Source organism: Protopterus annectens, chromosome 2.part2 (assembly GCF_019279795.1).
Source record: "Protopterus annectens isolate FY-2018-M chromosome 2.part2, PAN1.0, whole genome shotgun sequence".
NCBI classification, from domain to species: Eukaryota; Metazoa; Chordata; order Ceratodontiformes; family Protopteridae; genus Protopterus; species Protopterus annectens.
Genome location: NC_056730.1, coordinates 773,371,276 through 773,394,852, shown reverse-complemented (window position 1 = coordinate 773,394,852; position 23,577 = coordinate 773,371,276). Strand labels below are relative to the sequence as shown.

The 23,577-nt window shown below is 38.5% G+C and overlaps 1 protein-coding gene across 1 annotated transcript in view; it reads right to left on the bottom strand.

The window, feature by feature from the left end:
* LOC122795808 (arrestin domain-containing protein 3-like) overlaps nucleotides 1–23,577 on the bottom strand; it is a 492,470-nt gene that overhangs the window by 136,547 nt on the left and 332,346 nt on the right. The window contains exon 5 of the mRNA XM_044064144.1: nucleotides 2,894–3,041. Within this exon, the coding sequence (XP_043920079.1) occupies nucleotides 2,894–3,041 (148 nt within the window). The remainder of the gene's footprint in view (nucleotides 1–2,893; nucleotides 3,042–23,577) is intronic.

Below are 23,577 nucleotides of genomic sequence, written 5' to 3'. Positions count from 1 at the left end.
AGGCAAACAAATACTGGATCCCCTCGAAATGGCACCAGTAGCTATGCTGATTATTGAAGTCAATCATTTTCTGTTTGTATTGTGGTATCATTCTTAGAGAGGGTGGAATGCTGCTCAATTTGAGGCTCATACTGGCCTGCAACACATATTCTAAAAGGTCCATCTTGTCTCTCTTCATGTAGTCCAGCAAAGTACATCTCAGTTCATTCATGCCCACATGGATTATGACTGAGTCATACTGGTACTTGTGGATGAGTGACCTGAGTTCTGGTATGATCTGATGAATCCTGCCCCCTGACAGACAAGCGACTGTAATCCTCTATCCAACCTGGTAAGGAGGGATCTGCGCGTCTCATTATAGTGTTCTCCTGTGACCAAGATGGTTAAATGTGTGGTGTTTTTCCTTAGGGGCTTGCTTATGGAGACACCATGGTGTGTATTTTTATATGTAGTGGTTGGTGTTAACTTTGTATTATTTGCATGTGGTTCCTGATAGCAGAATATGGGAGGCCTCTGAGGTTAGAGTACCTCCACATATATGTTTGTGGTGAGACCTTATTTAGGGAGGCAAATGATGTGCAAGTGGTGACAACTTGTTTGTCATTTGATTTGTCAGTATGTAAGAAGTGTGTCTCAATTTTCTGAGTGCAAACTACATGTCTCACATACTGTGTTTGTTTGTTTCAGGATGAAATTGTTGTCAGTATACATGAGACAATTGCTACATTGCATCAGGATGCCCATGTCCACCAGGTCACAGAGACAGCAGGAAAGAGCCTAACCATGGTTTCATGTTTTTTACCATGGGGTTAATCATGGAGAAGAGTAGGTAGATTTGACTGGGCAGGGATGATAGCATATGGACAAAGAATGGGTGCTATACTCGCTGTAAACTGCAGCTGTCCAACTCAGGTGCTCCTAGAGCAGTAGGGGGAGTGGGGATGGTTGCAGAAATAGTTATTCTAAGGGAAATTTTAAGGTGAAAGAATTTCCATCTATAAAGGGCACTGCTAACTGCTTCTGTCTGGAGAGCAGCTTAGCACAAACACTGGGCTTATATAGAATCAGAAAAACAAATTTAAAACATCAAGTCATAATCAGGAATCAAAAAAAATCTGCATTAAGCCAGAAGACCCCAACTCAGATAGGTTTGCTACAGAAAATTTCTGCCACAAGAATGCAGTCAGGAAAGATTATTAATGCAAAAAAATTGGTTTTAGAGCTCAAGTACATGGAAACCACACAATCCAGATACAGCAGTTCTGCAAAACTAGCAGACACAATGTAATTAAGTACTACAGGAGGAGTGGAAACAGTTTAGCTTTGAAATGCAACTAAAGTGTGAGAAATGCAACAAATAATACCAAAGTATTATGAAATAAGTCAAAATAATCAACAGAAGTACAGAGTAATACTTATTATCATTCTTTTAGCAGCAAATGGCTTTAGATGCAACAGATTTTCTGTAAGTCTCAGGCAAAGTAGCCAAACCAAGAGCAGCTCTGAGGAATGAGCACAAACCCACAAAAGCACTGCGCTTACATAGAATCAAAAAAACAAGTTTTACAACAAGACATACAGACTGATCAGGAAACCACACAATGAGCATTAAGCCAGCAGCCCCCAACTCAGACAGGTTTGCTACAACACACGTCTGCCACAAAGTGCAGTCAGAAAACCCTCAATGTAAAAATGTTGGCTTTAGAGTTCATGTGCAGGGAAACCACACAATCTAGATACTAATGTCCTATAAAACTAGCAGACACAAGTACTACAACAGTAGTGGAAACAGTTCAGCTTTGAAACACCACCAAAGTGCAAAAAATGTAGCAAATACAGGATGTTTATGAAATACAGTAAAAATAATCATCATAAGTGCAAAATGATACTTATTTCCATTCTTTTAGCAGTGGATGGCTTTAGGTACTGCAGATTCTCTTTAACTCTCAGTCACAGCAGCCAAACCAAGAGCAGCTCTGAGGAATAGTAATGGAATACATATTTGTGTGTATATATATATATATATATATATATATATATATATATATATATACACACACACACACACACACACACACACATATATATACACACACACACACACACACACACACACACACACACACACACACACACACACACACACACACACACACACACACACACATTATTGTATTAGTGTATTGAATAAAACTGGGTCTTGTCAATTTTCAGTTCATGTGCTTATCACAGATGGACAGTATTTGTTACATTGCCCCTTAAAGTACTCCAAACACATTAGATTAGAGTCCAGTGGTGTTAAAATCTGGGGAAGCCCCACTTGTCTGTGTGCAGATGCAACCATAATGCTATCAAAGCCAGCATGAGCTGTACTGTTCAATGAATAAAACCCACCCAGTCATTATTACTATTCTTTTTCATATCCCACGTGAATATTGTTTGCTACATTGTTCATTTAATTATTCTGAAAACTCTGTGGTAGCATGGTGCAGGACTTTTCAGAATTCCACCTTTGTCTTTTTTATACTAGAATTCTTGTTAAATGTATGATCTTTGTAGCCTTAATAACAATCCAAACATCCTATAAACAGTCTGTGTAAAACAGAAAATGACAAAGTGGCCTTATACGTGATCCAAGTACCCTCTCAGTAGACTGTATAAAACACAGAATAATGATGTGGTCTTATAGGTGATCCATGGATTCCCTAAGTAGTCTGTATAAAACAGAAAAAGGACAGGGTCTGCTCAAACAATGCATTTTTGGCTATCTTTTCATTATAACATACTGACTACACAGCAAGTGTACCTAAAGTCAATTTACACTTTAATGCACTTTACTCTTTACACGGTATATAATGTAACACTAAAAGAAAACTATTTTAACATTTCTTACTAGTAGCTCAGGCTGATTCACATCCACATGTTGGAAGATAGTAAACTCTGCGATTTCCTGGGTTGATGTTCGCCACGGTCTGTGCAATTTGGCTCTTATCCAGTATCTTACAGCACCGTGCTCACCTTTAAATGAAGGAACTAGTGGTCTGTCAGAGGGACAAAAAATCATTCAATTAAATGCGCTCTTTCACATTTTTTTAAATTTTAGAATAAAATGATTTGAGTATTTCATCAGTTCCCAAAGGATAAAAATATTAACTCACTTTTTCTGATTTTAAGTATAAATGAACACAATCACACATTTTCAGTTGTCGCTGTAAGATATGTCCTCACTGTAGTAAATACAAACAATAATGACTGGAAATCCAAAACATTTCTAAGTAAAATCATAACTGGAAAGTACACTTACCATAAATGTAGATGTTCAAGTGTATTCACTGTTGCAGTCATTACATTTGGGTAATCTGCTGGCAGGTTGCCCTCAGTCGGCCTGATTAACAAAGTCTTGGGTCCTGTGTCAGTTGCTGTCCCTTCTTCCATGACATCAGGTCATCAGGGGTATAAAACATGCAGCCAATGCCATTACATCAGTTTTTCTTGCCCCAGATGTCAGGTGCCCCCCTAATGGGGAGCAAATAAACAAAAACACAAAGGTATACCTCCAACAAAAAGCAAATACACCAAAAAGGCTTTTAAGCATAGTAAAGGAAAGAAGAGGTATAGCCAGAAAACGTTAGGGGTTGGAGGGAGGGTAACCAGGCCTACAACAGTGAATACACTCGAACATCTACATTTATGGTAAGTGTACACAACTGTACTATATTCTTCATGTTTCACTGTTGCAGTCATTACATTTGGGTAGATTCCCAAAGCTATGGTTGGGAGGAGGAGTTTATACAGCATTAAGGCCAGCTATAAGGCCATGCAAGACAGCAGTGACAAAGCCAGCTCTGGATTTAGAGAAATATGGTAAATGATAATGCTTGGTGAAAGTATGTACAGAGCTCAGGGTAGCAGCTTCTAGGATGTCCCTGGTAGGAACACCTCTAAGAAAGGCTGCAGAAGTAGATGCAGCCCTGGTGGAGTGAGATCTGATCCCCTGGGGGATAGGATTTCCATGGAGCTTACAGCAGAAATTAATGCAATGGCTTATCCATTTAGAAATGGCTTTCTTTGAAATAGCATTCCCCTCTGCCACTGCAGCAAATGCTACCAGCAGTTGTTCAGATTTTCTTCGAGGTTTAGTCCTGTCCAAGTAGAATCTAAGTTATCTGTGCACATCCAAAGAATGCAGAATCCTTTCCCCTTTGTTCTGTGGATTGGGAAAGAAGGCTGGCAAATGAGTGGACTGATTAAGAGCCACACTGGATACCACCTTGGGCATGAAAGATGGATTGGTCCTGAGTGATGCCCTGTCCATATGAAAGATGATGAAAGGCTCCACTGCCATAAGGGCCTATAATTCAGATATCCTTCTAGCTGAAGTGATTGCTAAAAGGAAGGCTGTTTTCCAAGAAATAAATTTTAAGTCTGCAGTTGCAGCTAGCTCGAAAGGAGGTAGAGTGAGTTTCTCCAAAACAAAGTTAAGGTCCCAGGCAGGGGTTGGAGATCTCCTGGGTGGTCTCAAGTTTTTTGCCCCTCTGAGATACTGCCTGAGCAGAGGATGAGAGAAGAGGGGAGGTTCTGTGTTATAATGAGCTGAAATAGCCGAGGCGTGGATTTTAAGGAGGGAAAAGACAGGCCCTTGTGAAGCATCTCAGTTAAATATTGCAAAACCTGAGGTAAACTGGGCGCTGCTGTGCTCATCCCTTGAGATTGGTTCCAGGCACAGAATCTTTTCCATTTGTCAGCATAAGATTTTCTAGTACTAGGTCTCCTTGCCTCTACGATGATATCCATCACAGGTTTGCTGAGGGATGATAAGGGTGAATTTAAGTGATTAGCCAGGCTGCAATGTTCACTGTTGGAAGCTGAGGGTGCAGAATTTGGTTCTCTTGCTGAGACAGCAGGGAAGGGGTCTGAGGCAATTGCCATGGAGATAACTGCGACACACTGCAGAGGAGGGGGTACCAGTGTTGGTGGGGCCAGTCTAGAGCAATCAAGATCATTCTTGGTTTGTCCTGTTTGACTTTTAGTAGAACTTTGGAGAGCAGAGGCAGCGGGGGGAAGGTGTAGACTGTTTTTTCCAGCTGAAGGACAGAGCATCCACTTTCCAGGCTTGTTTGTGGGGAGTCCTTGTTCAAAACTTGTCCAACTGATAGTTCTGGGGGGAGGCTCCCCCATTCGCTTGTCAACATGTTGAAAATCCTTGGTTCCAGTTTCCACTTGTATGGGTCCATGAGGTTTCTGCTTAGTCCGTCTGCCAGTGTATTCAATTTTCCTGGCAGGAATCGAGCTTGTATGTGCACTTGGTAGCTCAAGGCTGTGTTCAACAATGCCATGGCTAGTCTGCAGAGGGGGTAGGAACATGTACCCCCCTGCTTGCTTATGTACCACATAACTGTGGTGTTGTCCGTCTTTACCATTAGTTGTCCTGGAATAATGTAGCCCTTGAAGGCTGTCAGAGCATTCTGTACAGCTAACATTTCTTTTTGATTGATATGTAGGTGCATTTGATTTGGGTTCCATTTGCCCTGAATGCACTTCCTTGCCAGGTGAGCCCCTTATGCATAGTCTGATGCATCTGTAGTTAGGGTTTGGGCAGCATGAGGTAGTGTGAATGGAAGTCCCTTGTTTTTGTGGCAGGCCTCTGCCCACCAAAGGAACTCCAGGCATAGGCAAGGAATGATAGGAATCATTGTTTCCAGGCTGTGATAATGTTGATTCCATAGACTTTTTAGATACCACTGTAGTTTCCTCATATGTAGTCTGCATATGGAATTAGAAGAATGCAGGAGGCCATGAACCCCAAGGCTTGCAGTATTTGTCTTGCAGATAGCAGGGTTTTTGTGGCCACTTGTTTGAAATAGGTTACCAAATTAATTTGCTTTTCTGGCGTGAGGAAAGCCATCTGGGCAGTTGTATTCAAGCTTGCACCCAGGAATGTAATTTGTTGACTGGGTACCAGTTGTGATTTCTTTTCGTATATGATGTACCCCAGACAAGTTAGAACCCTTTTTACAAACGCCAGATGATTTAAAAGTATGCCCTGGTTTTCTGCCTGAATTAGACAATTGTATTTATATATTTGAATATTTCTTTACCTGCAAAATACAATAACTGGAGCCAGGCACTTTGTGAATACCCTGGGCACAGTAAACAAGCCAAAGGGCAGTGCAGAGAACTGATAATTCGAGTAGCTTGCTTTGAAGCGTAGGTATCTTCTGCAAGATTCCCTTATTGGGATGTGCAGGTATGCTTCTTTTAAATTTAGTGTTGCCAACCAGGTGTCTTTGCCTAGCATAGGAAGTAATTGGTGAAGAGTCAGCATCTTGAGTTTTGGAATCTCCAGGAAGGTGTTTAGAGTAGACAGGTCCAGGATTGGATGCCATGATTTATCTTTTCTGGGTACCAGAAAAAGCCTGGAGTAGAAACCTTGTCCCTTTTCCTCTTCTGGTTCCAGCTGAATAGCTCCCATGCTTAAGAGGGAAAGTACTTGTTTTTGAGCCTCTGCCTACTGATTTGGGGGCAGGTCTGGCCACCCGTTTTGGTGTTGGCGAAGTGTAGAAATGAAATCTGTATCCCTGGGACACTATATTTAAAACCCATTTGTCCTGGGTTATAAGTTCCCAGTTCTTTGCATGAAAAGCAATCTTTCCCCCCAAAAGTGCGGTCAAAAGATAAGAGCTTGGGAATTTTAAAAGGAAGTCATTGAGACTGTTTACCAAAGGGGGCTGTCTTGTTATTTCCAGATTTGGAAGTGGAGGCCCCCCACTGCTTAGTTCTGAGAGTCCCCTGGGACTGAAACCTGGGGTTTTTGCTGTGTTTGGGTTTGGCTTCAGAGGACCTGGAAGAGACTGGAAAGGACCAATTCTTAGTAGGCCAGTGCCTACTAAATCTTGGAGGTTGTACTTCTAAGAATTCTTTAACAGTTTGCATAGATTTAGCTTTATCTTCATCTTTTTAAGAACTTCTTCAGCCTTGTTGCCAAACAGGCGGTCCTGATTTAAAGGAGCATCCAACAATTTAGCTTTAACATGATCAGGCAAAGACTGTTCCTGAAGCCAAGCATGCCTTCTAAGCACAGACCCAGTAACAGCAGCCCTGCAAGAGGCCTCTAAAGAGTCAAAACCACATTGCAAGGTATGTTTTCCAACTTGTTCAGCAGAATGCATTAAATCCTGTAAATCTCTACTTTCCACACAGCCAGGGATCAACATAATTTTCTGTCTAAGCAGTCCAATAATATGCTGTTGATATTTTAACATAAGATTTTGGCAAATTAAAGCTCTGATTGCCAAGGTTGCAGAAGTATAAACCTTTTTACCCCATCTATCTAGTGCCCTGGAGTCTCTATCAGAAGGGGTAGGATTTTTTGCAGTAGAAGCCTTAATGCCCTTGGGCCCCTGAGAAATAGTCTCTGGATATGCAACAGGTTTTTTGAAAAGGAACTTGTGGGACTCAGGAACCATGTAGTATCTGTCAGGTTTACTAGGGGGGAGCCAGAGGCAGGGAATCAGGGGCCAAACTGGATTCCAAGAATACATCATCAACAATGTCTAGTACAGGATTTATAGCCAAAGGCCTATGCTGAGGTAAAAGAAAGAAATCCCTAAGCCTCTTTTTTGAATCAGAAAATTCCTGGCTTTCCCAGTAGAAATGCTCACTTAAAGTATGTAAAGTCTCCCCAAAAGAAAAATCCTCAGGAGGGGAAGCAAAGGGAATGGAATCCTCTGCATCAGAATCCTCATAAGTAGGTATGGACAAATCCAGGTCATCAGAAAGAGTCAGAAGAAACAGAATCCTGATCAGAAGATTCATAATCAAGCTCAGCGCTAGGCCTCTTAGAGTGGGAGGGTTGACTACCCCTGATTAGAGTTATTAGATCCTCAGCCATTTTTATCATTTGTTTTTTAGGCATAGGGGCCTGAGCATGTGGCCTGGGCGTCGTTTTTTAGACATGGATCGAGATTTAGGCCTTAGTAATGAAGGTGGAGTTGATTTAATATGCAAGTCTGTATGCCTGAATACACCCTCAGAAGCTGGTGCCTGCACAGCGGCTCCAGACCCATCCAAGGTAGAGACATCCACGGGTTCCATAGCTGAAGTATCTGGCGGCATATCGGACTCTGAATGGGTCTCAGTAGAGGCCTGTGAATCAGAAGTAGTGGGTATCAGGGGCTGTGAAAGTGCCTCACTGAGTACTGGCGAACTGGCGACTGGCTTAGGAGAATCGTTTTCAGCAGTTTAGGACCCCGGCAGCCTGTCTCTGTCTTTATCTTTGCATTTTTTCAGAATCCCAGTAGTCGGATGGCTAACCGACAACATTTCTGGATAATTAAACCGAGAACCGAAATATTAAGAGGCAAAAATATACAGATGACTGATAGTGCCCTGATTAAATAAAGCACAAAACCGACAGCAAGGTACATCGTGGTCAGGGCCTAGGCAAGGAATACAGTACGAATGAAAATCTTTATGAGGTATTTGCTTTCCACAAGTCATGCAATTATTAACTTTTACTGACTTCGGTAAGGAGCAAGAAAAAGTTTCCCCAATGGGGTACTTAGCTTTATGTTGAAGACTTTGGTTCTGAAACTCGAAAACGAAAATTTCAGGAGTCGGCCAACCGGCACTTGCGAACTGCTTCTGCTTCAGGCACTGCACGGCAAGAAAGACTCATGTAATGGCATCGGCTGCATGTTTTATACCCCTGACGACCTGACATCATGGAAGAAGGGATAGCAACCGACGCAGGACCCAAGACTTTGTTAATCAGGCCGACTGAGGGCAACCTGCCAGCAGATTACTCAAATGTAATGAATGCAACAGTGAAACACTAAGAACATCAAGGAAACTCTATTTCTAAGAATTCCTTGGACTCTGATCTTATCAGTTATAAATGGAATAGTGAAAGATTTATCTTCATGCTTTATAGGATTATTCTTGTGAGCACAGCAGCAGTTTCTTTTAGAATACCTCAAATTTAAGGAACATTGACCAAGAAAATACATGTCAAATATCAGCAGAGGAAATGGTAACTGGTCCCAATATTAGTCAATGAAGTGACTATCTAGACATAGAAGCCCTGTTGTTTACTTTATCATAAGAAGACTTGCTAATTCTACTGCACCACATTAATACTGTCTTTTTTCCTTCTTTTAAGCCATAGTCAAAATAACATGGGTGCAAAATAAACATTTATTTTTGAAAAGCACAGATTTTGCAAGTGTGATAAAATCTGCCATGATGACGCTGCTGAAATGGGGTGTTATGATAAAGATGGCACCTTGCCATAAAGTATTAGCTATTTGATGCACTCAGACTGTTGGAATCCAGAACACACTGTTCTGGGACAAAATACATAATTTAAAACATAATCCCTTTAATGCAGACATATCTCCAGAGAGACTTGTTTCTTTTTGGAAAAGGGAGCTAAGAATATGAGTTTTCTTCACTTAAAAATAAAAGGAATAACAAAAATAGCCATAAAATAATTTCCAGCAGCTTTGGAACCAATTCAGTGTACTTTATCTTCTTCACAATGTGCTCAATTGGTCCTCTTCATGCACATTAAGACTGAATTTACTGTCTCTCACACAGTTTCCTCTTCTTGGAGTTACTGTGACCTCACACATAAGGAGGGATTCTGAAACATCTTACACTGATCTACATCAAGTGTTCAATGTAGTTAAAGGGGAAGTGTTACATTTTTGGAATATTTAAAGTGGCAATGCAAGACTTTTCAGAATCCCACCTAAAGTTTATAAGTAATGGGAGATGTGAGGTGCAGAAGCATTGCCCTCTGCACAAATGGTTTTAATGTGTAACAGCACATTCAAAACTTTGCTGTTTTTCCTGCAAGATCAGTTTTAATTTTTCAGATTTTCAGGTCTTTCATTGTTATGTCTTGAACTTCCGATAGGCCACATATTGTGAAAGTGTGAGGTGCAGCCCAAACATTAGGACATACTATATGGTGAGATTTGGCTCCCTTCAAAAACACTCTGTTTTAAAGCATGTTTCAGATTTCACTCTTCTTAAGTGTAATCACACTTACATTTTTAAAGTTGTAAGAGATACAGTATTTAGTTTCCATCTTCCAATAGGTTGCCCATCATAGGAATCACAGGAAGTTCAAGGACACTGAATCTTGTGACCATTACACCTTGCCAGTTCCCACCCTAGACTGTACCTCTGCTGTCAAGCAGGCCTAGGCCACTGAAGCCCCAGAGTGAATTTATGAATACCCATCCAATTATCAAGGTCCCAAATGAAGGAAAATGGCATACGCAAGGACAGCCTATTCCAGATGTGAGGGAGACACTGACTAATGAATCTGTCTCTTCTCCTTCTTTTATTGATCTTTTGAAGCTGCTGACTTCACGTTAACAGATTGATAAATTTGTTTTATTAAGATGATGAAGTTAGTATGTATAAGTTATTTTCACAGAAAAAAAAAATGAATGCCCAAAATAACATTTACTTGAAAATAAAGTTTTTCACATGGGATTTGAAAATTTGTGTCCTATATTTTCTCAATTAATATTCATACTCATCCGAAGTTGGAGCATTTTGGGTTACAAAAAAAAATCTGCAAACATCCCAGCAGTCTCATTTGAATTTTTAGCCCTTTTGTCAATTGTACATTATCACACAACTAGTGGTCACACACAGACATAACTCCTAAGGCCATATAGTCTAGCCATGTGTCCTACCTAGGAGGTATTGCTGGTGGGATTACTTACCTTCTTGATAAGGGCTATATGTCTAAGCCTCAGGGTAAATTTATGTAACCCATCCACTCTGAAGGAGGCTAGGGTGATTCCACTGACAGATAATCCTTTGGGTAATGTCCACAACCCCAAGAAGTCCTGTTTATATTACAATGTAAACTAAGAGTTTTGGAGTGAATGTTCCTAAAACAATCATTATTTCTAAAGTAGAGAAGATCTACCAAAACAAGGTATTTTCTAGACCAAAAAGCAAATGGGGATCCATAGGTAGGAGTCTGAATAAGACAGAAAAAAAAATACTTTTCATATATCCAGATAGTGAAGAAGTTTGATTCTCCAGGTTAAGAAAATTGACTTTTTTAAGCTAGGATATGTATTTGGTATGAAACATACCAATCAAAGCGTTATACAATGACTGGCAATCAGTGGAAAAGACTTGTTTCCCAAATTTAACCATACTACATTTTTGTGGTACATGTAAGGCCATGCTCAGAACACCATATGCTGACACTCTCTTTAGTTCTTCTTGGATAATATTAAGAGACTGTTTGGGAATCGGCAATGGCACTCAGTTTCCAGTCATCTACAAACTTGTTCAACACAACCTCTGGCCACCTGTGCTCCGATCTGAGAAGTAGATGCCAAAGAGAAGGAGACTGAACATAGGGGCCTGATGGACTCTACTAGTGACAAATCTTATTAGAAGAAAAGGTACCAGCAACTCTCAAAGTGTGGATACAACCAGAGAACAAATCAGCAACACATCAAGTAACACGGAGATTAATATTAAAATGTGACTTGGTAAAATTATCTTAAGGTAAATTAAGTTACCTGAGTCAGCTTTGATGATTTTGTCTTCCACTGTCTTTACTAAGGCCATAATCTAGACGCTGTCTTGGACAACCATCACTCTGGCTTGTTGGTTTCCCATTCTGAGGGTTCAACTTTCAGGCATTATATGGTCAACCATGGATAACACCCTTAAGATTCTGAGCTGGCCACAACTTTACAACTGAGATAGTCTGGGGGCACTAAGAGGGGCTAGAAGAATCAGTGATGGACAGCAACAGTGGGGTAGATGGAATGAAGGAGAAGAGGAACAAAACAAGAACAAGATTCCAAAGACATGCATCTGGAGTGTTTCTCTCCGGGCCTCTGCTGAAAACAGGCTCTGTGGAACCTAGTCGGTCATTCCCGGTCAACAAATGTTAAATAAAAAACAAAAAATGTTCATAGGTGTTTACTAGGCTAACGACCACAAGGGTATTTGTAAGCCTAGCCTATATCCCAAATCTCTGGCAAATCAGTTAGAGGCTTTCTGTAGACTTCTTTAGCAAGTGAAACTGGAATTCTTGCTTAACTTATTAGAAGCTTGATGACTTGCAAAATGTAACAGATGAAGCCTGATATCTTATGAAACAATTTTGCAGTCTTTCTCACATATGAAGATTTGCACATACAATTAATCTGTAAGGTAAAGGAAGCTAAGATAACAGGTATTATCCTGCCTAAAATGTATAAGGCAGTGATTTCCACTCCCACTCCCTCATTTGTCAAGTTTATGCTCATCTCTGCAATTCCATAGCTACAATGTTGTTGCTCGTCCCCTTGTACACTGAAGACAAGCAAACAGAGTAGTTCATTTAAGATGCTTTATTGCACAGAAGCACATCAGGATGGATATCAGCATCAGCAAATATAAACAAACTGACAGACACATGCGTACATTTCAACAGCTTGCTACAAAATGGCAGTCAGGCTTGCATGTGCTCACTATTTATACACTTGTGCAATCCCTTGGATGGCTTCTTAAAGATTCATACACACATTGATATACATCCTCCCTCTTAAAAAGATTGCCCCTTATCAAAATAACATTACAGATAAACATGCATTAATACAGACATTTAGAAACCAACTTAATGTTCATGTCCAAGTTGCTGTGTATTTGGAACATGGTCTGGAGATGCGACCAGATCTTGTTACATAAGAATTAATACTGGGTTTAGCAACAGGAACAGTATTCGGTGAACAACTCGTATCAGAAACTTTGGGATTCATCACAAGAATGGGGACACTCTCTAGAACTTCCACTGGAACTGGAACACTGGATAACTCACTCTGAGATAAAGAGTCTTTCTCACAGGCTTTATGCTGTGGTACAGGCTTGGACACCAGTATCAAATGCTTCTGATTCCACCTGAAATCAGCTCCTTGGGATTCCACAATGTATGATCTCGGCTCTGGGCAGATGTTCTTAATGACTCTAATCTGATCATAGCCTTTGGACATGTGCATCCTTACCACTTCTCCTTCTCGTAATGGATTGAGCAGTTTGCTGGACTTATCTTAGTAGGACTTCTGGGTTAGATGCTTTTTCTCAACAGATTGGTTTTCACTGACCTGTTGTTCTTGACACATGGAATCAACAATTGATTACTGGTGAGTAATGTGGTTCTGGTTTGTCTAGAGAGAAGTCTCTGAGCAGGAGAAGCAAGATGTTCATCACAAGGAATGTTTCTGAGATTCAAGAGATTTAGGAAAACATCACTATTGTCTCATTTCAACTTTTCTAGAAACTGCTTTGCACTTTGACCTGCACATTCTGCCAAACCATTTGACTGAGGATACTATGAGCTACTCATGACATGAGTAAAGTCCCACTCTTTGGCAAGTTTTTTGAACTGTTAGCTTGTAAATTGCATGCCATTCTCAGAAATAACTTTGTGCAGTGATCCATGCACTGCAAAATGACACTTCATCTTAGTAATTACAGCATTGGATGCTAGATTGGAAAGGTCAATCTCGAACCAATTGGAGTAAGAGTCTATTAACACCAAATAATGTTGACCATTCCACTAGAAAATGTTTGTGGCTACTGTTGACCAAGGTAGTTCAGGAATCTGGTTCAACTGAAGTGGTTCTTTCTGTTGATGTGGCTTTGTACTATTACACACAGAGCAAGACAAAGACACTCTCTCAATATCTTGTGACATAGAAGGGTGAAATACTAGTCCTCTCGCCCTTCTTTTGGTAGAGTCTGCTCCTGGTTGACCTCAATATAAGATAGTGATGCACTCTTGTTGCAAAGACATTGGAACAATAATTTTAGGACCTTTCATGACAATACCATTGTCTGACAAAATCTTATCTCTGTATGGAAAATACGGTTGCACTTCTGGAGGTAAACTAGATTGCTTTTATGGCCATCCTTCTCTGAGGAAGTGGATGAGTTTCTGTAAAACTGGATCTGCGACTGTAGGATTTCTGAGCTCATCAAAACATGTGGAACAAAAAATTCTAATCTCCATGATTTCAAAATCGAATAGCTCATTCTCATGCTGTTCAGTGGTACTTCTGGGTGATCTTGATAACGTGCCAGCAAGATAAACAAGTTTGCCTTTCTTGTAGACAAGATTGAAATGATACTGTTGAAATTTTAGCATCATACGTTGCAATCTAGCTGGAGCTCTATGCATAGGCTTTCTCAAAATATTGCCTAGAGGTAGGTGATCTGTTTCAATCTGGATAGGTCTACCATACACATAATCAAGGAACTTAGAATATGCAAACACAATTGTCAAAAGCTTTTTCTCTATCTGAGCATGCTGCATTTCAGCTTGGGTAAAAGTTCTGGATGCATAAGCAACTGGTTGACCCTCTTGTAGATTGACTGCACCATGACCAAATTTCGAAGAATCACATGAAAGAGTAACTTGGTTGTGAGCATCATAGTATCTGAGAGTAGGTACACTGGCAATTCTCTGTTTCAGGACATATGTAGTTAACCATACCAATAAAACGTTGCAGGGCTTGAACACTGTCTGGAGTTAGCATCTTGAGAATGGTTGTTTCCTTACAAGGGTGTGGTCATAGGCCTGAACTGATAAATAAATGACCAACATAAGTGACTTCTCGTTGCCTGAATTTGCATTTCTGAGGACTGAGCTTACAATTCACTTGACGTGCCCTTTCTAGAACTGCTCTCAGGTTTCTGTCTTGCTCTGCTTTACCATTACCTCCTACCAGTATGTCATCTACTATAATAGCACAAGGATATCCAGAAAAAAATTTGCTCCATTGCACGTTGAAAGACTTCACTTGCAGAATTTATCCCAAATGGCATTCTCAGAAATCTGTACCTTCCAAACAGAGTCTGAAAGTAGTTAGCAATGAAGATTTTTAGTCAAGCAAAATTTGCCAAAATGAACTCTTTGCATCTAAGACAGAAAAAAACAGTGGCATTTGGCATGACAGCTGCATCTTCTTCGACTGTGTGAATTAGATGATGAGGTCTTTTTAGTGGCTTGTTCAAATCTCTTGGGAAAATACAAATTATGATGTTGTCTGCACTCTTCTTATGCATTACTACCATGAAAGATACCCATCCTGTTGGTTCTGTGACTGGATAAATCACACCTTGTTGCACTGTTTTGTCTAGTTCAGTTTTGACTCTGGTCTGCATGGCTATTGGAACTTTTCTGGCTGGCCTGACAACTGAACTAACATTTGTGTTTACCTTCATTGAGTACACAACTGGAAGCTTGCCTAGCTTGTCTTCAAAAAGATCAGCATAGGTAGAAAAAATAGACTGGGTAGAATTAGAGTAGTGGTCTTTTAAGCTAACATGGTGGACTTCCTTTTTAAATGAAAGCAGTCCCATTTTCAAACTGTCTCTGAGACCTAATGATGACTGGACTTGCCCTTTGACTGCATAAAATAATAAGTTATAACTTCTCCCAGGAGAGTAACATGAACACATTACTGAGCCCTCCGTTTGAATCACTTCACAACCATAAGCAACATGCATCTCACACTTTGTCAAATCAAGACTTTCATCAGCACATACTCTAGCAAATGTTTCTGTAGACATAACACTGCACTTTGAGCCAGTATCAACTTTAAGTTCTATGGGTATGCCATTTATCTGAACAGTACAAAATACTTCATTCTTGGCCCATAAATCAACTGCATTGACTTTTTTACTAAGCACTGACACACCATCAACAAACATAAAAAGAATGAGGGCTTGAGTCACAGTTTTCTAATTGATCAACTCATTTTTTTTAAATGTTCCCTTTTAGTAAAATAATGTGTACCCTTTGAGTTACAAAATCTATTGAAATTATTCCATTTATTACATTTGTGGCATTGTTGACCAAATGCTAAGCATTTCTCTCTCTTAAATTCATGGGTGCTACCACAGTAACGACAGTTGACAATGAAATTAGGTTGGGGCCCATGCTTTGAATTTGCTGACTCACTCTTATGCTTCATTGAGGCTGTGCAAACTCTGGAACTTGCTAGAAAGCTCTGTGGTTTACTTATGAGTGCTGCAGAAGTTACAGTAACTGTCATGTGCCTGAGCCCGTTTCTTTTAACCACATGCTGTATACTATCAACGTGAGGCTTAAAAGTTACTGGAAACATGCCTTTCTCATTTGTAAGCATAATCGCATACTTTTCTGTCAGCTTGTATATCTGACAAATCTCAATAGCCTTATTCAATGTTAAATCACTGTCATGAAGCAAAATCTTTCTCACAGCATCATTCTTAATACCATACACAAGTCCGTCCTTTATCAAACTCATCTCTCAAATCACCAGATCTGCACTTTTTAGCTTTATTTCTTAAGTCGGTTATATATGCAGCAAAAGCTTCACCATGCTTTTGATCCCTTATGTAAAATAAGTGACTTTCCATTGTAATGTTGGTCTGGGGGTTACATTTCTCTAAATATACATTTTAAGCAGTCAGGGTCCACCCTTGACTCAGCCGGTACAACAGTGTGATGGCTCACCCCCTCTCCAGTAAAGATAACAGGTACATACACAAATGAATGTTCCCTTTCATTGGCTTCTGACCCAGCTAAATTAAGCAGAATAAATGCCTTTATGCGGTCATCTTTCTTAGAACATGCAGCCTGTATGAAAATATTGTACTCTTGCTCAAACACTCAATAGTTCTCTGCAATATTATTATCAAACACTAGTGGACCAGGTTTTCGAAATCCGTCTGCCATGCCAACAAAGTATGTACAAACACACTGAAAATATGGCCCTTGTAATTATGTACAAACAAACTGCCTCTCTGCAGCTTGCAGTAACATACAAATGCACAATAAACACTTTGAAACACTGTACTTTGCGAAATATGCTCTAAAATGGCTGTATTCTGTGAAATAATTTTGCTGTAAAACTGCACAAACATGCAAATACTTCAAACACTTCTGATAACTTGGATAGCCTCAGTAAATATGAAAATGTGTGCTCTGCAAAAAATGCTGTAGTTCCTCTATTTTATTCATTTTATTCGTTTTATGCAATTCAGACTTTATTTCAAACTTTTTCCATAGTAATTTGAATATTTCTAGCAATATCAGACATTTTAATTTATTTTAATATTGTTTAGAGTGTTCTGTATGCTTTGTTTCATGTTGAGAATAAGAAATAGTTTCAGCAAATTTTAACATGAGAAATTCATTTCTGATCTGTTTTGTGAATCTTAAACATAGCAAAAGATGGTCCACTCCTGTATATACCTCCAACTGTAGCTGAATGCCTCTCAAAGTCAAAGTAGAGTAACTGGAGTTTTTTTCTGGCATTAGACATCCCACTTCTGACACCATGTCTCTCATCCCCTTGTACAGTAAAAGACAAGCAGGCGGGCTAGTTCATTTAAGATGCTTTACTATATAGAAACACATCAGGATACATAGCAGCATCAGTAAATATAAACAAACTGTTTAATAGACAGAGCTTATACACATACATGCTTATATCTCAGCTTACTACAAAATGACAGTCAGTCTCATACTCATATGACTTCTTAGAGAGACATAGACACATTAATCTACAGATGTTAAAGAAAGGCTGCTTTTGACTAAATCACTTAGGCTCATAGGTAATTACCAGGCTAGCTGCTCTTGCATGTCACTTTAAGTCTAGCCAATTTAACTTCAAAGGTGAGAATCAGACCTTGCATCTTGAGTTTGTGAAGTGAAGACCTTAACCATTATGTAAAACCTACCCACCCCCTGCCAAATCCACCCAGCCCCTCAATATTCCTAATTATTCAATGACTCACTGCCATTGTCTCACAAATACCTTATACACAGCCTAGAACTGAAAAACTAACTAATGAAATGCTCAACATCTTGATGGCAACATACTGCAAGTTTAATATAAGGGGAAATGTGCTGCTGCGCTTGTCAAACAAGAACCTCCTGTGTGAAGCTGTATATATTTTTTTCATCCATAGTAAATAAATCAGCATTTCACAAGTGTAAAAAACCTACCTCCAAAACTGAACATTGTAGTCTCTAGTAACAGGTGAGGCAATAACTAAAGACAAGGACTTCTGAAGTTTAGCATACGTGGAGAGATGTACAAATGAAAACTGCTGCATTTTGGATGTGATGTAAGCTCAAGCTCCCTTATATTTGTCTTAGTGGTGCTAATATCTTACTGACTGCCCATGTAGGAAGGAATCCAGTGCATAATTCACATAAAGATAAAACACTTTTTATTATAGAATTAAAATACAAATGAGGAAAAAATAATACATGTAACAAACTATGCAAAATTAGATACCCATTTATGTGCATGCCCAAGATATTTAGTAATATACAGTAAAGTTTCTATCAAGAAGCTGCAAACAAACACAATGTGCAGAAGCCTATTGCAAAGGAAAACATTCCCTAATAAAAAAAATAATAAAATCTCAGGCCATAATTATTTTACAAATGGATTCCCTTTTTTTCTCACATAAAAATGCAATAAGGCAATCCAAAACAAAGGCACAGTGGCATAGTTAGGGAGGGGCAAAAGCAGATAACCACCACTGGTGAAAGTTGTTAGGGATGCACAATCAGCAGATACCAATCAGTCAGTAATGCAGTATTAGCGTTCATTTCCATATGAACACTTCTGAATGCTGTTCAGAATTGGATGCTGATACTACTTTTGCAGTCTGGACTGAAGTGCATTATCACTTCATGCATGATATTTGTAGCAACCTGTTATAAACTGGAAAGAGTTTTTTTTTCAGTACTGAAGTAACAGGAAAATGGACCTTTTTTTCTCTCCTCAATCCTGGCTTCCTCCTCCAGAGGTGCAGAATGCCAGACTGTAGAATGAGGAAGGGACGGATCAGGATGAGACAGCTATAGCACTGCAATGAACACTATACTTCAGTTTATACTCCTATTACACTCCTCTTTAATTACATGATCTATCCTAATATTTTCTCCACAGTGTTCACATAAAGCCACTGTACAGTCCATGTCTCCTTACTATTCTTTCTTTTCCATTCTTAATCATATACAAAACTAATCATGACCTATCTTCTTTCTTGTACAGTGTCTCCCATTGTACTTTGTCATAACTGCATTTCCAAGCAAGACATACCCCGTATTAACCACACAATGGCAGTCTTCCACCTATTCCACTAATGTAATCCTTTTCAATTACCTAACAAATAATTGCTAATCATGGTATAACAGGAATATTTATCAAGCTCTTAAACCTTCTTCTAAACCCTTCTAAAATACAAACTCAGAATACAAATGAAAGATGTTGTCTTTTGCCCTTCTATTTTCAATTCTAGTTTTCCCATTTTCCACGTAAATTCAGTACATTCTCACTTAAATAAAATCGAATTAATATTCAATCTATTTTGTGCCGCTGCTCAACCATTTCCCATTAATTCCTCACTTAGTCTTTTCACACCCATCTCTTAATAGTCCTTAATGCTTTCCCATAACAAATATCACAAAATGTCTTAGAAGGATTTCATTGTCTTTTAGCCACTTTAATTTTTAATACATTTCTACTCTAAAATGCTTTATCTTATCATGTCTTCTACATATAGAGAAGGTCTCCTATTTAGAATTAGACATATCCATTCTGTTTATGCTTAGCAACTTTTGACTTACTGTTAGTTTCTCTACCTTACCTCACCAACTCTTTATACAAACTTACCAAATCTTATCATGAATTAAACAACCACTAAATGCTTTTACCCAGAAAATATTTCTTTCTGTGCCTGATGACAATCAGCCCTCTCCTATAAGGTTTTAGTCCATGCTCTCCTGCTTCTCTGAGAAACCAATTTACTGAGACAACAAGCAACCACATGTTATATAGGCAGCCATAGAGGTGGTTGTGCTTTCATTCACTTCCAGCAATGTGTGCAATGAGAAAGTATGTAATAAGAACCTAATCCTACCCAAGATGGCCAATGTGTACAGCTTGCATCACTACAAGCAGCTAATATGCCTCCCACCCACACAGTCGTGAGGGGTACAGTCAATGAGTTTGCAATCCAGGTCCCCATACCCAGTTAATGGATGCAATTTCATCACCTGCAACACACAATTTGCACTTTTCCTTCTTCAGTGGAAGGCAAGTTAGTGGTAGCCACTAACTCCCAACCACCTGTCCTGTGCCTCCAATGCCCAAGCTGCTATATAAACTCGGGTCAAAGTCAGAAATTCATCCATCTATATCATAGTACTGGATAACAGACTATAAATTTGAACTCGTACAGAAAGCTACCAGATCAAACTTCCCTGCTATCCATTCTTGTATAGCATCAGTCCTACCAAAGTTTAGCACCGTTTATCCAAGTCATGAGCATAGGGAATGGGAACGTATCCTGACAAGCAGCTGGTATAAAGCAGGAGTCAGTTCAGTCAATGTCATTCCACTCTGGCACATATGCCTATGAGCAGTTTAACAACAACAGTTATCTATCCAGTTATCCCTGGGATGTGGCAGAGAATCATAGACATTGGCTAAGAGAGGGGGACACAGCAACAAGCAAAATTTACACAGAAGGCACATTAGCCTAATATGAAGTGTTATGAGGCAGAAACAGTAACCAGTGCAGATTTTTAAGGTGTGGGGGTCAATCAATAGCCCCAAAAAGTCCTAAAATAATCATATCAAAAATCAAACTTCAAGACTTCCAAGATGGCTGCACGCTGAGAAACAGTTTAATTCTAGCTCTCCCAGTGTGAAAACAGAAATGTAGCAGAGAAAGCCAGTGGATTTATATTTCTAGGTAAATTTCAATAACTGGGTAGTAAGTGTACTGCCTGGATGCCAAGAAAAAGAAATACAGAGGACCTATGAGAAAATCAGCTACAAAAGGTGAGGAAAAAACACTGACTGCAAAAAGTACTGCAGCTGTTCAACAAAAAGTGGTGCAAGCTCCAGTCATGACTTCCAGTAACCTAGAGGAAAGTATACGACAACTGCACACAGACCTGATTAAATAAACAAAACACTGATGGAGTATAATATATCAATTCAAACAACTAAAGGCTGGAAAAATGGAAGAAGCTTTAAACACATATTCAGATGAGGTGATAAAACTGAAAAAAAATCAGAGGTTGAAATGAAGAAAAGGCTGGCTGAATATAAGGCTGCTCAAGAAGAGATGTTTGAAAAAATAATATAAATTAGTGGACGTGGCATGTTTGGAAAACCTGAGATTTTTTGCTGTACCAGAGAAGCTGGAAGGAACAGATTGTATTAATTTTATGAAAGCACAAATAGGCAACTGGAGTATTATTCCACAGCAGGAGTTATTAATTGAAAGGGCAAATCATGTGTATGCTCTAAACCTGGTTATGAGAAAGCAACTTAGACCTCTAATAATAAAGACAGAATCCTACCAGCAGAATTAGTTGATTCTGACAAAACTGTGGCAGAAATAAAAAGTACTAAAAGTGGGAGAAAGCAGAGTTTTTGTGAAGAATGATTATTCAAAAGATTCACATATAATTAATCTGGGATGTTTCTCCACTGTCAAAAGTACATCTACCAAATATAATGAATCAGGGCAACATCTTCACAGTCAGACAGCACATCATTCACATATAACAAAGTTGGGCTCTCTCTTCATAGTCAGACAGTATCATTCACATATAATGAATCTGGGCTGTCTCTTCTCAGATAGCACATTGTTCACATATGCTGAACATAGGCAATCTCTTCACAGTCAAACAGGTAAATCATTCACATATACTGAATCTGGGCTACATCTTAATAGTCCGACAAATCTGGGCTGTCTCTTCACAGTCAGAAAGTACATTATTGATATATAATAAACAATGGCCTACGTCTTTACAGTCAGACAGTGCATCACTCATGTATACTGAATCTGTACTATATCTTTACTTTCTTTTTTTTAAAAAAACAGTTTTATTGAATTGAAATAGATAAAACAAACATTATCTTGAGTTATGTACAATTTTGAATATGCTTACTAATGACAATGAAGAAAAAACAAACATTTAAACTATATACAATGACACTTTCCACAAATGCATATCAGCAAATTAAAATTCTAATAAATATTGATACATTACTATTAAATTATTTATATAACAAAGAAACTTTCTTCCACATATTATTTACAATAGTATTCCTAGAGGATCTCGCTCTTTTGGTCAATATCTCTAAATTACATACTTCAAAAAGTAGATTTTTGAATTCATTTACTGAGGGAGAAGATTTAGACTTCCAGTTTCTTGTAACCGTTTTCCTGACTACTGATAAAATGGACCAGAGCAGAGGCTGATTAGTTTCTGTAATACAATTAGGAACAGGAGTGTTAAAACTAAAGATTTTGAGAGCAAAAAATTATCTGTGAAAATTGTTTGTAAAAAGTGATTGTCTTTCCAGAAATGATTTAATTCTGTACAATCAAATACCATATGGGCCCAATCAGCGTTAACTACTTTATTATACCTCCAGCAGTTAACATTTTTCTTATTAAATCTGCTTAAGAGAGTGGGGTTATAAAAGATCTATGCAAATATCTCCATGTGAAAAATTTCCATCTTAGTGAAGAAGTGGTTACACTAGCAGATTGTAATATATGATATTTGTCATTCTCTGTTGGGGGACGATTATTAATTAAGGAGAAATAATTCCAATAATTATCTGATACATTATCTAGATCTAGCTTAATTGCCTTACATAAGTGAGATAAAATGTTTTTAGTTGGTGATTTATGACTTATAGACAGCACCATATATTAAATTAATTTAGGAACTGAACTTTTAGTTGATAAAGTCATAGAGTCAAGTTTATTAGATACATATTTTCTACTTTCGTGTAGATCCAACCAGGATGTTGTGTCAAAATCATGTTCCTTCTTCAGTAAGTTAATGGATTTCAGATCATTATTAGATATCATTTGTGACCAAAACATTTTATTTTTTTGTTGAAAAGAAAACATTTTCATAAAATCAGAAGAAAATATAGCACCTTGCGTGTAGGCTATAGGGAATATGAGAAATAGCCAATCTTTATACAAGTTGAACTTATATAAATAGTTTCTAAATGATATCAAAAGATGAATTATATAATTTGTTCTAAAATTCTGAGAAGAATAAGTGGAAAAATAATATTTTAAGATCCAGATAAAGGAGTTATTAAACAACATTAATTTCTGTGTTTTATTATACTTTATTGCATCACTCACTAATATTTCTAGAATGTTCTTCCATTTAACAGCGCATTTAATATCTATAAGAAGAGAAATAAATGTAGCCATTGCAGAAATTGAGTAGATTTCCAAATTAGGCAAATCTATACCCCCATTTTCCCAATTTTTCATGTGATAAGATAAGGCTATTCTAGGTCTTATAGGGAACCATAAAAATGTATGTATCACAGAATTAAATTTCTTAATTAAAGAACTAGGAGGGGGTAAAGAGATTGATTGGATAATATAAAGAAATAATCTTCACTTTCTGGCAACACATTGAACACATAAAATAAGTCTATGCTATCTCTCCACAGACAGACGGCACACCTTTCATATATAAAC